This window comes from Trichosurus vulpecula, chromosome 2, assembly GCF_011100635.1.
Source record: "Trichosurus vulpecula isolate mTriVul1 chromosome 2, mTriVul1.pri, whole genome shotgun sequence".
Taxonomy (NCBI): domain Eukaryota; kingdom Metazoa; phylum Chordata; class Mammalia; order Diprotodontia; family Phalangeridae; genus Trichosurus; species Trichosurus vulpecula.
In genome coordinates, this window is record NC_050574.1 from 80042943 (window position 1) to 80058732 (window position 15790).

The window sequence follows — 15790 nt, forward strand, 5'->3', positions numbered from 1 at the left end:
GGACTGAGAGGCTGAAGACCTAAACTTTGATTCTAGGTCTCAACTTTGCTACTTACTTGCTCTGTGAACTTGGGCAAGCCCCTCACCTCTCTAGGCCTTACTTTTTACATCTGTAAAATGAGGAAGTAAGACTAAGTGATGTTTGAGGTCCCTTCCATATCTAAATCCAACAGTTTCATGCATGGAGAATAAACAGTTTTCAGAGAGGCAGATTCCTGCACTGGGGAGACTATATATTTGATCCAGTCTTACATTTTTAATCGATTAGGCGATCATTCAACAGATATTATTAAGCATTAGAACTATGTTTGATTTATGAGTGGCACATAATAAGTGCTTAATAAATATCTTTTGACTGATGGATTGCCCAGAGAGAGTTTCCAATCCATTTGGAAAGATAACACAAGAGAAACAAAATAGAAAACCAGGCAATAATTGATACATAGTTATATGGCTATGTAGCTTATCTCTCTTCTTGTTAGACTCTAAACACCCCAAGGGCAAGGAATATATTTCATTCATCTTCGTGTTCCTCCTAGCACAAGTGTTTTGCTTGTAGTGGGTACCTGAGGAATATTTGTGGAATGTATCCATGCCTTACGTATACAAGCAGTCCCTGACTTAACAAACAACTCTACATGCATGCAGGTAGTCACCTCCATACAAACATACATCTACAGATCAGTGGCATCATGGTGGAACTCAGCTTTCCTTCCCACTCTTCCAGTAACCGTTGTCTGGAATTGTCAGACATCTTCCCCCTTCTCCTCTCACCCTTAGCTCGATCAGTCTATGTTGAGATCTAAAGTAGAGATGAAGGAGAGGTTCATACCATGTGCCCTTCTCTATCAGATTTTAATTTGACTCTGGGCAGTTCTGAGCTCCTTGGGCTATGCTACGCTCTCTCTCTGGGGAATGAAACATATTGAATCCCTTTGCTCTTTTGGCTTTCTAGTGCTATCTTGTGGAAACCCAGGAACACCAAGCAATGCCCGAGTTGTGTTTAATGATGGCTTGGTTTTCTCCAGCTCAATCATTTACGAGTGTCGGGAAGGCTATTATGCAACAGGACTGCTCAGCCGACACTGCTCTGTCAATGGCACCTGGACTGGGAGCTCCCCAGAGTGTACAGGTGAGCCCTGCACCAGTAGGTGTGTGTGTGTGTGTGTGTAGGGGGAAGGGCCAAGCAGCAGGCTCTATACATATCTATGGCTCTATGTCTGTATGTGTTTACAATAGTACACATATATATCTATATGCATATGAGTGAACATCAGTACCAATGTACATCTATACTATATATGGCTATACATCTAGATGTATAAGTGTATATATGTACTGTACAGTGTATGTCTATGCATGCGGATGTATGTGCATCTGTATACATGTACATAAGTGCAAGTGTATACTGTATGTATATGTCTTATGTGTACAAGTGTATGTTTGTATGTCTACAAATGTATGTCTGTACATGTACAACTGTATTTGTGACCATGTAGTTCTGGACAATGTACATAACTACCTGGACATAATGTATATGTGTATCCTTGAACAGGTGTGTGCACTTCTGGATATATGCTGTGTATCTGGATGTGTGTATGCACATATATATGCACATCTTATGTGTGTATATGTCTGGATGTATGTCTGAATATGTGAATATGTACAGAACTGTGTGTACATCTGGAATATGTATACATCTGGACATGGGTATGCATATGCATGTGTGTCTAGATGTTTGTATCTCTGGACTATGTACTTGTACATCTGGTCATGTGTGTATATGCACATCTTGATGTGCATCTGGATTGTGTACATGTACCTCTAGAGATGGGTATGGGTACATCCGATGGCATACATTTACTAGACTGTGTGTGTACATCTGGATATAGGTACTGTATGTCTGGATGTATGGTTGGATGTGTACAGCAGGACATGTGTATGTGTATGTCTGGATGAATTCATATGGACAGCTGGATGTATGTTTGGGCAATTTCATATGCATACATCTGGATACATGGACTTTTACCATTCCACGTATGTCTGGATACTTGCATACACACACGTTTGGACTATGTACATGTGTTTCTGAATGTGTATTGTTGGATATGTGGAAATCAAGCTTTGAGAAAAAGAGAATAGTTGATGCTGGCAATGGTCACTTTTTCATCTTTTCCTTCCAGTTATAAACTGTGGTGATCCTGGAATTCCAGCTAATGGAATCAGACTAGGCAGTGATTTCACATACAACAAGACAGTGATGTACCAGTGTGTCCCAGGACATATGATGGAATCTGACAGAGCATCTGTGTTGAAATGTACCAAAGACCGGATATGGAATGGTACCAAGCCAGTGTGCAGAGGTGAGAACTGAGGCCCTCAGGTATACCACAGTAGTGGTGTGAGGAGGGGGTGGGATGGAGGGAAGGACAGGATGCAAACTTGAGGCTTGTTCCCCGTATCTCTGTGAAGAGAGGAAAGGAAGAGGAGCAAGAGAATGCAAATGCAAGGCCTCTTTTCTGGGTTTGAGCTGGTGGGTGGTTTGTAATTTGGAAAATGCCTTTTCAAATTGAAATTGACTAAGAAATTAGGGCAAAGTAGTCATTTAACACCTTTGACATGTGGCCATGGCTATTTAAGCAGGTCCCCTTTTCTAGATTTCTACTACCTTCTCCACGACATGGAGCTATGCAGAATTATTCTGCCTGTCTTTGGGATTCAGGACAGGAGAGCACTTGGAAGTTAGTCAGGGTCAAGTTCTAGCCTTTTCTGCTAGCTTTTATTAGCTTTATGATCTTATAAAAGTCACTTAACTTTTCTGAACCTTGGTTTCTTTGTCTGTGAAATGGAAATAAGAATGCCTGCCCTGGCTATTTTATAGATGACATAATATAGGTGAAGTGCTTTTCACTTTATAAAATTTATAAAGTCCGGCATAGATGTTAGCTCTCAGGTAAAATTTAGACTGCAGAAGATAATGAATTATTGAAGCTTAGATCTGGATGAAAGTTTACTGGTTATCTAGTCCAAGTCTTTTGTTTTACACTTGAGGAAACTGTGGAACAGAGAAAATAAGTGATTTCCCCAAGCTCCCATAGCTATCAAGCGACAGAACTAAGAAGAGAGGCAGTCTAAAGCCTAATTCACTGCTCCTTGCCACTGGTACCTACCACGTGGTAGCCTATCATTTAAAGCAGGGGTCAGCAGACTATGTCCAGTTTGGTTTTTAGAGCCATTCTTAGCTAAAGGGATGTATAAAAATAGATAGCAGCATGTATTTGACTATTGAACCATAGTTGCCAATCCCTGAAGAGCCTACCACTTACTTGCCATTGTCCTGGGCATTAAAGAATTCATAATCTGATTGGAGAAATAAGTATTAGAACCAGACAATAATAACCGTCAGACACAGAAAGTGCTTTAAGAATTCAGAGCAAGTAAAGGTCATTGTGAGTCCTCCAGATCAAAGGTCAGCAGAAACTTGAAGCAAGAATATTTTGTTCTGAGTCTTGCTCAAAAAGCCTCTGACCTATGCCATCTTGTCAATATGCCAATATGTGTGGTGAACCTCAGTCTAGGAATCAAAAAGCAAAGCTCTCAATTAGACGCCAGTTCTTCCATTTACTAGCCCTGTGGCCTTAAGCAAATTAGTTCATTTTTATAGGCCTCAGCTTCACTGTCTGTAAAATGGTACCAATACTTACCCCATCTAGTTCCCAGGGCAGTTGTAAGGGTCAATTGAAGTGAAGGACTTTGTACCCAAAGATTGTACAAATGTGAGCTATTGTCATCATCATCTCTGTTAGCTTGTGTCCTAATCTTAATAAGGCAACTAAATAATTGTTATGCATTAATTTCAAAATCCCCAGAAAAGACACCTAAGGAAGAATCATATCCTGCTGATTCTTTCTTGGAAAGGAGGAAATAGCAGTGGCCTGAATCTCTGTAAACTTAACTCTGTAGCTTAACTTTCTGAGATTAACTTGCCTGATCTATGTGAGAGCATCTCAGCCAGATTTTTATCTCTGAGGCTAAAGGCTTATGTGTGTCTCATCATACTGGGAGATCTTTGAAGATGGGAACTATGTTCTCTGTAACACCAGAGATCCCCTAAAAACAGAGGATCACGAGTCCCCAGAGGCAGAGCTAGAGTTATTTATGTTAATGGGCTTTGATGGAGCATGGTTCCCCTGGAAAATCATCAAGATACAACACCTTTGGTTTCCTTTGCAGCCATCCTGTGCAAGGCACCCCCTCCTGTTCCTAATGGGAAAATTGTGGGGTCTGACTTCATGTGGGGCTCAAGTGTAACATATGCCTGCTTGGAAGGCTATCAGCTCTCCCTGCCTGCTGTGCTTACCTGTGAAGGCAACGGTTCCTGGAGTGGAGAGCTGCCCCAGTGTTTCCGTAAGTTGGTGTCAGAAAGGGATTGTGCTTGTATACAAAGAATCCAGGTGACTGAATTCTGTCCTGGTCAGACCATATCTAGGGCATTGTGTTCTGTTCCAGGCACAATTTTGGAAGGATAATGATGAGTTGGAGAGTGTCCAGGGAAAGATGAAGATGATGAAGGGCCTTTGAGATTGTGTCATATGAGCACTAGTTAAGGAGCAGAAGATTTGTAGCCTAGAGAAAACATAGGAGAGAGATGATAGTTATCTCCAACTATTTGAAGACATGCCACCTAGAAGAGGGATGGTACTAGTTCTGCTTAAACCCAGAAGACAATATTAGGAACAATTAATGCATCACCTTTTAAAATTCGCATTTTATATTCTTTTGTGATGAATAAAAAGTCTGAGAAACAAAATTTCTGGGTAATTAATAATCAATTATTAATTATAACTAGCAAATAATTAATAAAATTATTGTCATTGGCTCTTTTTTTTTGTAAACCAAAGGTGAACTTTAGTTTAAATACCTTTAGAAGAATGGGTGTTTCTGATAGATGGAAATCAACTCTGTTTGGTTAACAATTAATGAGATAATGAATATTATAATGAGAGGTGGGCCTGTTCTAATGAAGTCTAGACTTTGATTATGTCGCTCTTGCTCATCTCTACCCAGACTGCCCCACCTCCAATCTTGGCAAAGGGATCTACCCTCCCCCCAAGCCACTTACATCGCAGTTCAGTGGGAGAATGTTAACCTAATCTCATTATCAGCCCTGTCCTTCAGAAACTGCTTTGACCTAGTAGAGAATGAGGAAATAGAAAGGGGAAAAGCCCTGGATCCCCAATATTAATTGGTTATTAACGTAAGAGAAAAATAATAATTTCTCTCACTTTTTAATGAGCATTTATTTTCAATTCCTTCCGCCTTCCCCCACCAATCAGTGGTGGTACTAGGGGAATTTGTAACATAATCAAAGAGAGCAAATTCTCATATTAGCCTTGTTGAAAAATGTATGTCTCGTTTTGTGTCATGAGTCCATCACTTCTGTTAGGAGATGGGTAGAATGTTTCATTTTGGTCATCTGGAATTGTGATGGGTCGTTACATTGATCAGAATTCTGAAATCTTTCTAAGTTGTTTATCTTATGGTGTTATTGTATAAATTGATTTCCTGGTTTTGTTCATTTATTCTGCATTGGTTCATAAAAGTCTTCCCATATTTCTCTGAAAACCATCCCCTTCGTTATTTCTTACACAGCAATAATATTCCATTACATTCAAATACCACAGTTTGTTCAGCTGTTCTCCACTTGGTAGGCACTCTTTAGTTTCTGGTGTCTGATGACAACTTGGTGGTATTGTTGAGGGGGAAAAATCCAGGGATTCAGGAATCCCAAAACTAAAGTTTCCAGGACTGGAGTTCCCCATTTAGGGGGAGTACCCCTCAAGGACCTGAGTACTGGAGAGGGTCAGGGCCGACCGGAATGAATTCATGATCTCAAGCATTCTTCAAGTCAAGGTGGCAAAGATTTATTATACTTTACAGCTGGCAAGAGTTCTTAGGGAACCTGCAACCTTAGAGGGTGCAGGAAGAGCTTTTATAAGAGATTTAGGGGTGAAACCTGTCAATTAGGTGTTTTGGGGTAGGACTAGGGAGTGGTTAAGGTGTGGTCAGTTCTTAAAGGAACATGCACTTTTTGTATCTACTGTGCAGGTGTGTTACCCAGAGTTCATGCGGAAATAGCCCAAGGTGGGGGGGGAGCGACCTGGAGGTATGATTTTGACTGTGAAATGTCACTAATTTAACTGTTGGCCAGGGCTTACTGGGTATATCTAGGTGGCTTTCATCAAATGTCTTGTTAGACAAAATAAATGTAAGAGAGTATAAATTTCACTATATCTAGGATACATATCAGTAAGATCAGTAAGTAGTGAATATGGTCATAACCCAGTGTACAGCCAATTATCAGTACACAGGGAGTAGATAGGCACAGCTGCCTACAATATCAGGAGGAGAGATAAGTAAGCATGCTGCCCTGCTTTGCGAGAGAGAAACTGCTAGGGCCAATGCTTTGAAGCTAGGGAGAGATGTGATTTTAGAACTGGATGTGGTTTTGGAATTGGGTTTCAGGCGCAGGCACCCAAGCAGAGGCTGTTAGAATTAGGGTCCAAGCACAAGCACACAAGCACCCAATCAGTATGGCAGATAGAGTTCTGGGCCTAGAGACGGGAAAGCTCAAGTTCATATCTGATGTCAGACACTTATTAGCTGTGTGACCCTGAACAAGTCACTTAACCTCTGTTTACCTCGGTTTCCTTAACTGTAAAATGGGAATAATAAGACTTGCCTCCCAGGGTTGTTGTGATGATGAAATGAGATAATGAGGTAAAGAAAATTTAACTCGTGATCACTTTTGTGAGACATTGTAGGCACTTAATAAATGCTTGTAAATAAATATTGAACCAATTCACAACTGTAACTACAAAGCACTAATGATCCTGTTTTCCTGTAACCCCTCAAACATTTTGTCATTTTCCCTTTTTATCTGTTTTTATCCTCTTTGATACTTTAATGACTATGAGGCAGAGTAGCTTTAATTTGCATTTCTCTTACTTGGGTGAATTAATTTGCAAGAGGGTAAATTTAAGATTAATGTTAGGAAAAGCTTCTTCACGGTGAGAGTTGTCCAAAACAATTTTGGGCTACTTTGTGAAGCAGTCAGTTCTCCCTCACTGGAGGTCTTCAATCAAAGGCTTGATGACCACCTCTCTCCCTAGAAGGAATTTTTGTTGAGATAGGGTTTGAGTTAGATGCCCTTTGAAGTCCCCTCCAACTTAGTTTTTGTAAGTCTTTCTCTGCTGGGGATCTATCATTTAATACTAGAATCACAGATTCTTATATTTGAAAAGAAGCTCAAAGATTATCTAACCTAGGAGTTGGCATACTATGGCCCATGAACCAAATCTGGTCCACTGCCTCTTTTTGTATGACTTGTAAGCTAAGATTTTTTTTTTAATCTTTTTAACAAAGTAACATTTTAGTACAAAAAAAGTCAAACCATTCTTAGCTCACAGTTATAGGTGGTGTGCCACAATTAACTCACAGGCCATAGTTTACTGACCCCTGAAACCTATTGGGTAAACAGAGTTGTTTGTTCCTTCCCTGACTCCCAATACTTCAGTATGAGGAGTTGTCTTAGTCAACATCTTAAAATGCTTATTTGGAAAAAAGTGAACTGGAAATACTTTAACTCAATGCAGGTAAGACTCTTAAAATCTGGAACTATAGAAGGAATTGGAACAGAGACAAAGGATGTGGTTCTTTTCTAAGGGCGGTTACATACACATATGGTTGGGTACCTGGGGAAATTATGTGGCAGTATTCACTGCTATGAATTTCCTTAGGTGCAGGACATGAAGATCTCCCTACAGCCCTTTAGCCTATAGTTTCTGGTTTTGTCTAACTCTAAACAGATAGTTTGTGTGGTTCAAACTTTGAATATTTCTCTTTTGCCCTTTTTACTCTTTGCCTTTGTCATCTTTGCCTTGAGTAAAGCTTTATCTGAGATTAAGCTCAAAACCTCTGTTAAGCATGGTGTTGGGGAGAGAATGAAACCTAAAAATAAGGAAGTGTTTAAAGACAGCAGGTCTCACTCCCCAGTTATTTTCACAGCTCTAAAATAAACTGTATCCCCAATGTTCAAGAGCCATGAGTTATACAATTAGCATGAAACCATGTTTTTCTTTTACATGAGCAATGATTTGAATAAAGCTATGCATACATACATTTGTCTTTCATTAGCCTGGCTGTTGGTTATAACACGATAACATTTCTGTGAGAAGTACTTTTGTTTTTATTGCTGTAGGGGGAGGAGGGAAAGGTTTACCTTGATCAAGGATGAAAAGATTGTGACACAAATAATAAAAGTGTTTACAGCAAAAAACAAAAAATGTATGTATGTAACACTGTAGTGTTCTACTGCCCAATATTGTTGAATGCCAGATTTAACTCGTGATCACTTTTGTGGCACATGGGTCAGGGCCAGGGATCCCTAGGTTGATCACTGACAAGGGCATTCAACCAGAACAGCCTGAAAAGTGAGAGTTGCTACTGTTCTTCAAGTTCCCAGGGAATTTGTTCTTAGTAACCAAACTCCTATTTTACACCTTGGGATTCACTCTCTTTCTTTGATTTCTTATAGAATGCTAGAGCTGGAAGGGATCTTGGAACATGATATTAGAGCTGAAAGAGACTGTAGAGATAGGTTACTTTTATTCAACAGAGGAACCTATTTTATTTGTTGCCTTTTGTTTTTAGGTTCATATTGGAGGCCAGTAGCTTCTATCATCCTTTCCATGTATCCTGGGAGATTGATATCTTCCCCTGCCCCTGACATAGGGAAGTTCTTTCCTACTTAAGATAATATCCTATGATTGTTAGTTAAAAATACATTGTGGGTGCTACAGGGGGGCAGAGCTAAGATGGCGGCATGAAAACAGGGACTCCCTTGAGCTCTCCCCCAAACACCTGTAAAAATTGACTCTAACCAAATTCTAGAGCTATAGAACCCACAAAATGACAGAGTGGAACAAGTCTCTAGCCCAAGATGGCCTGGATGGTCACTGGAAAGGGCCTACCACACTGTGTTGGGAGTGGAGCTCAGCCCAGTGTGGGCTGCTCCAGGATAGACCAAGCCAGAGCAGATGGGGCAGAGCAGGCCTCAGGGCCCTGAATCACTGAGCTGTGGCAGTTTCCAGACTTCTCACAGCACAGACACCAAAGACAGTGTAACAGGTCAGTAGGAAAACTGCTGGACCTGGGTGAGAGAAGGGCACGGTCTGGCCGCAGCCCCTGGGGTGGTGGAGGTGGCTACAGTGGTGGTGGCAGCAGCAGCAACTGCTCCTGGAGCTCCAGGCCCACACACTGTGGGGGGAATTGAGTGGCTGATCAGAGCAGGAGTGCAGGGATCTCTTTGCTGGCACTGAAGCAGGATTCTCTTGCTTTGCCCTGCTTGGATCTGGGTTGCAGTCCTGGTTGGCGGTCCCTTGGGGAGGAGCAGTGCTGGTATGGCAGAGCTTGTGGTGGCTGTAGAGAGGGAGTCCCCCTGGTAGTTATGTGGCAGAAATGAGTGCTTGCACTCACAGACCAGAGCAGAGGCCAGGAAAGGAGTATCATACAACCTCAGAATAGAAATAGCTCTGAAAATAGCAGCACAAACCCCTGAAGCTTGGGACAGAGCACTCTCCACTCTGGAAGCAGTCATACTCTAACAAAGAGCTCAGAAGTCAAATAATTGGCTGGGAAAATGAGCAGGCAGCATAAAAGGACTCAATACTATAGAATCTTACTTTGATGACAAAGAAGATCAAAATATAAAGCCAAAAGAAGTCAACAAAGTCAAAGATCCTACATCAAAAGCTTCCAAGAAAAATACGAATTGGTCTCAGACTGTGGAAGAGCTCAAAAAAGGATTTGGAAAATCAAGTAAGAGGATTAGAAGAAAAAATTGGGAGGAGATGAAAGTGGTGCAAGAAAATCATGAAAAATGAGTCAACAGCTTGCTAAAGGAGACCCTCCAAAAAAATACTGAAGAAAATAACACCTTAAAAAATAGGCTAACCCAAATGGTAAAAGAGGTCCAAAAAGCCAATAAGGAGAAGAATGCCTTAAAAGGCAGAATTAGCCAAATGGAAGAGGAGATCCAAAAGATCACTGAGGAAAATAATACCTTAAAAATTAGACTGGAGCAAGTGGAAGCTAGTGACTTTATAAGAAATCAAGAAACTATAAAACAGAAGAAAAAAAATGAAAAAAATGGAAGACAATGTGAAATATCTCATTGGAAAAACCACCCACCTGGAGAATAGATCCAGGAGAGATAATTTAAAAATTATTGGACTACCTGAAAACCATGATCAAAAAGGAGCATAGATATCATCTTTCAAGAAATTATCAAGGAAAACTGCCCTGATATTCTGGAGGCAGAGGGTAAAATAGAAATTGAAAGAATCCACCAATTACCTCTGGGAAAAGATTCCCCCCCGCAAAAAAACTCCCAGGAGCCAAATTGTAGCCAAATTCCAGAGTTCTCAGGTCAAGGAGAAAATATTGCAAGCAGCCAGAAAGAAACAATTCAAGTATTGTGGAAACACAATCAGGATAACACAAGATCTAGCAGCTTCTACATTAAGGGAGGTCAAAGGAGCTAGGATTAAAACCAAGAATCACCAACCCAGCAAAACTGAGTATAATACTTCAGGACAAAATATGGATTTTCAATGAAATAGAGGACTTTCAAGCATTCTTAATGAAAAGACCAAAGCTAAATAGAAAATTTGACTTTTAAATACAAGAATCAAGAGAAGCATGAAAAGGTAAACAGGAAAGAGAAATCACAAGGGACGTACTAAAGTTGAACTGTTTACATTCCTACCTAGAAAGATGATATTTGTTACTCATGAGACTTTTCTTAGTATTAGAGTTGTTGAAAGGAATATACATATATGTATATGTGTATATGTATATATACGTATATATGTATATATGTATACCTGTATGTATACATACACATATAGATATAGATAGATAGATAGATACACAGAGAGCACAGGGTGAGTTGAATATGAAGGGATGCTATCTAAAGAAATAAAATTAAGGGGTGAGAGAAGAATGCTTTGGGAGAAAGAGAAAGGGAGAGACAGAATAGGGAAAATTATCTCACATAAAAGTGGCAAGAAAAAAGCTGAAAGGCACTGAGTGAACCTTGCTTTCATAGGATTTGGCTTAAGGAGGGAATAACATACACACTCAATTGGGTATCTTACCCTACAAGAAAGTAGGGGGAAGGAGATAAGAGGGGGGATGATAGAAGGGAGGGCAGATTCGGGGAAGAGGTGGTCAAAAGCAAACACTTTTGAAAAGGGACATTGTCCAAGGAGAAAAGTGAACAAAGTGGGACAGGATAGGATGGAGGGAAATATAGTTAGTCTTTCATAACATGTCTATTATGGAAGTGTTTTGCATAATGATACATGTGTAACCTATATTGTACTGCATGCCTTCTCAAGGAGGGTGGGTGGGGAGGGAAGAAGGGAGGGAATTTAGAACTCAAAGTTCTAAAAACAAATGTTAAAAAATTGTTTTTACATGCAACTGAGAAATAAGATATACAGGCAGTGGGGTATAGAAATCTATCTTGCCCTACAAGAAAGTAAGGGGAAAGGGAATGGAGGGTGATAGAAGGGAGGGCAGACTGGGGAAAGGGGCAATCAGAATACATGCCATATTGGGGTGGAAGGGAGAGTAGAAATGGGGAGAAAATTTGTAACTCAAAATCTTGTGGAGATGAAAGTTGAAAACAAAAAATAAATTTTAAAAAATAAAAAATACATTATGAAATTAAGTTCTGGGAAGGAAAGAAACATGTAAAGCCAAGTTGTCTGTTGGTCTTCTATGGCAGGACATTAATAGGGAATTAATCAGGTAGTAACTGGCTGAAAAAATGAGCATCATTAGAGATGATCACATGTGTAATGTTGCTTCCCAGACCAGTCACAATGGTGAGGTATAGAGCCAGTCTACAAGAAAATTAGCATGAGGCTATTAGAATAGCTATCTGGATTCTGGAGACATATTGTTGTTAAGCAATTCAGTCATGTCTGACTCTTTTTGACCCCATGGACTATAACACACCAGTACTGTCCATGGGGTTTTCATGACAAAGATACTGGAATGGCTTGCTATTTCCTTCTATAGTGGATTAAAGCAATCAGAGGTTATTTGACATGCTCAGAGTCACGCAGCTAATAAGTGTCTGATTACAGATTTGAACTTAAGTCTTCTTGACCCCTGGCCCAGTGCTCTATCTACTGAGCTACCTAGCTTCTACAGAGTAACTGTGATATTCTTGTCTCTCTTTGGTTCCTTAGCTGTGTTCTGTGGAGATCCTGGCATCCCACCCTATGGGAGGAGAGAGGACCGGGGATTCTCTTACAGGTCATCTGTTTCATATTCTTGCCCACCTCCTCTAGTGCTTGTGGGCTCATCAAGAAGGTTCTGTCAATCGGATGGAACATGGAGTGGGACCCAGCCCAGTTGCATAGGTAAGAGGATGTTCTAGCACCAGGCAACCATACTGCTCTGAAAAATAGCAAGTCTAAGTTTTAGACAAAGTTATCTCACAGATGTGGTATGAAACCCTAAGCAAGGGTTTCACTTGACCATTTCTGGACCTTGATATTTAGAGAAATAGTTTTCCTTTGATCTCTCTGAAGAAAGGCATAGCTAAAGTGGAAATATAGAATCAACAGGGAGAAGTCAAAAAGGTGAGGAAGTCAATAACTCTACATATTTCTTTGAAATAGCTATTTTGCCAAGTGGGGAGAGGAAATCTTCCCAAGTTCTTCATGTGGATTGTTTCTGTATTTTTATAACGCAGATCCGGCTCTTACCATGTGTGCAGACCCTGGAGTGCCTCAGTTTGGGTTGCAGAACAACTCCCAAGGCTACCAGGTAACTGTAAAAACTCAGCACTAAATCGATCAACTCCTTCCCCATATTCCATCTGCCACCACCAAGAGTGGAAGACCAAACAAAGATGTTTAGGGACAACAACAAGGATTGGATGGAACTCTAGGAGTTGGGGGAAATTACCGGAGAAGGGTAGAGAGAGCAGTTTTTAGACCACTGAGAAGCCACATTGGGTAATAAGGCGAAGAAACTGAATGGATGGGGATAATGGTGGAAGAGGTGAGGGATGGTGATGGGGAATCCAAATGAAGAGTTGAAGATGGGTGATAAATGAAAGTTTGATAAGGGAGGGCAGATTGAGGGTAATGACGGAGGTTATAGTGAGGATAATAATGGGAAAAGAGTTGGAAAGTTGATCTGGAAAAGGCAGGATCGTGATACAATAGATGGAAGATAATGGTGGTGACAGTGATGGGATAGAGAGAAGGCTGACAATGGGGCATAGTTAGCAAGTTGGTGAAGAAAGAACAGATGGAATATGATGATGAGAGATAGATAAAACTGATGATAATGGGAACAAATGGAGGGTGATAGGTGTTATATAGAGAAAGTTAGTGATGAGGGCGTAGTATAGATGGAGAGAGATGATGGAACAGATGGAAGGATGATGTTGGTGATCAGGTACTTGAAGGATGGTGGAGGGTTCAAAAGAAGGGAGTAAGGAACGTGAGAGGGGAAGGCCTATTGGAGGTTGCTAATGAGGTACTTGGTTCTTATCCCAGGTTGGAAGTCTAGTGCTTTACCGTTGTCAAAAAGGCTACTTGTTGCAAGGCTCTACTACTAGAACCTGCCTCCCCAACCTTACGTGGAGTGGAACCCCACCAGACTGTGTCCGTAAGTAGCCTTAAACTACATCACAAGAAATTTTGATTACTCAGCAGGGAGAACTTACCTATGACATGGTGGGATATTAGCTACAGGAAGTTTGGGTCTTTTAAGAAAAGATTTAGGAAATGAAACCACAACTACTTCTTTTCCCCTTAGTAAGAGTGTTCATGGTATAAAGGTCTTAGACCACCCTACAAATACCCATGTTAGCACTCCTTTGCCTTGGAGTAAGCAAAGGCCATTTATCACCAAGGCAGATGTCCAAGAGAAGAGATGGGATTACCTTCCTGGAGAAATTTAACATGCAGAAAAATTCCTACTTTTCTGGGAAGGAGAAACCTTAGAGCGAAGAAAGGGATGAAGTAACCTCCAAGGACTTTATCAGGTGAAGGTCCTTATAATTTCTTTCCTGTCTTCTAGCACATCACTGTAAGCAGCCAGAGACACCCACCCATGCCAATGTGGGTGCTCTGGATTTGCCCTCCATGGGCTACACACTGATCTACTCCTGCCAGTCGGGTTTCTCTCTCAAAGGCGGCTCTGAACACCGTACCTGCAAAGCTGATGGCAGCTGGACAGGGAAACCACCTATCTGCCTGGGTGAGCCTACATATGCCCAATGATCTACTGCTGCCAGGAGTATGTGTGTGGGGAGGAGTATGTATGAGTGTAGACAAGGAGGCTTAAGGAAATTTTCATTCCCAGAATTTTTCTACCCTTTGGAAGTCAGAAATTTGGAAATAAGGTATAAGAAATAAGAATCTAAGATGCATTCTAAATGGTGCATTATATGAGTCCCTCTGTAACTGCTTTTATCCCTCCACAATCCCTTTAACTTTGAGTCATGTCAGCAGCAGATAGGGCAAGTAGCAGGAACACAGATTCAATCTTTATTCCTTAAGCCAGCATAAGAATCACTTCAGGGACTGCAGAGGTTGTGGGTGGAGGTGGGTTTGGGGTGGGGAATAGCTGAAGTTTGTTAGCTAAAAGACACATTGGAAATTCTCTGAGGGCTTCCATTACTTTCACTTACCCAGCAATCCAGATCATGGTAGCTTCAAATTCATCAGGCCTGAAGCTTCAAGAGAGGGAACATAAGGGTATTTTTACCAGCTCTGCCTTGGGACCAAGGGAGTCCTGCAGAGAGTTGTAGACAAATTGGGAAGTGTGTTGCGTAGCTTTGTGAATGGTTACAATTGAAGTAAATTCAGCGTAATTCCCCAGGTTGGTTTGCATTGTGAGGGTCCAGAGTCCTGGACCTGGGAAAAGCATTTTCAAGCGCATTCTCTCTTTACATCAGGGAAACATTCCAAGCTGAACAGAAACTTTTCCTGGATATCCCTCATTCTTTTTTTTCATTTGTTTTTCTTTTTTACAAATTTATTTATTTTTAATTTTCAACATTCACTTCCATGGGTTTTCAATTTTCTCCACTTCCCTCCCCTCCCCCCCATTCTTATAAAACCTTCACTAGACCCTCCATCCTCTTATGATATGATGCCCTATCTCTTCTCCCTTTCTCTGCCAAACTCCTTTAAAAAGCTATCTGTACTCACTGTCTCTGCTTCCTCTCCTCTCACTCTTCAACCCTTTGCAGTCTTGCTTCCAAACTTACTGTTCAACTGAAACTGTTCTCTCCAAAGCTACTAATCTCTCTTTTTTCAAAAAAAAATTTATTTTTAGTTTACAACATTAAATTCCACAAGCTTTTGAGTTCCAAATTTTCTCCCCTTCTCCCCTCCCCAAGATGGCATGATAGATATAGACTCTACATTTACATTCACATTAAGCATATTTTCACATTAGTCATGCTGTAAAGAAGAATTATAACCAATGGAATGAACCATAAGAAAGAAGAAACAAAACAAAAAAGAGAGAGCAAATAGTATGCTTTGATCTGCATTCAGACTCTGTAATTCTTTCTTTGAATGTGGATAGCATTTTCTGTCATGAGCCTTTTGGAGTTGTCTTAGAACATTGCATTGCTGAGAAGATCCAAGTCTATCAAAGTTAGTCTTCACACAATGTAACTGTATAA

The 15790-nt window shown here is 40.7% G+C and overlaps 1 protein-coding gene across 1 annotated transcript in view; it reads left to right on the forward strand.

Moving 5' to 3' along the window:
- The window catches only part of CSMD2 (CUB and Sushi multiple domains 2), an 842922-nt gene that overhangs the window by 811320 nt on the left and 15812 nt on the right, over window positions 1–15790 (forward strand). Inside the window, exons 58-64 of the mRNA XM_036743760.1 lie at window positions 956–1132; window positions 2184–2363; window positions 4234–4407; window positions 12324–12497; window positions 12833–12906; window positions 13647–13758; window positions 14173–14352. Coding sequence (XP_036599655.1) covers window positions 956–1132; window positions 2184–2363; window positions 4234–4407; window positions 12324–12497; window positions 12833–12906; window positions 13647–13758; window positions 14173–14352 — 1071 coding nt within the window. The remainder of the gene's footprint in view (window positions 1–955; window positions 1133–2183; window positions 2364–4233; window positions 4408–12323; window positions 12498–12832; window positions 12907–13646; window positions 13759–14172; window positions 14353–15790) is intronic.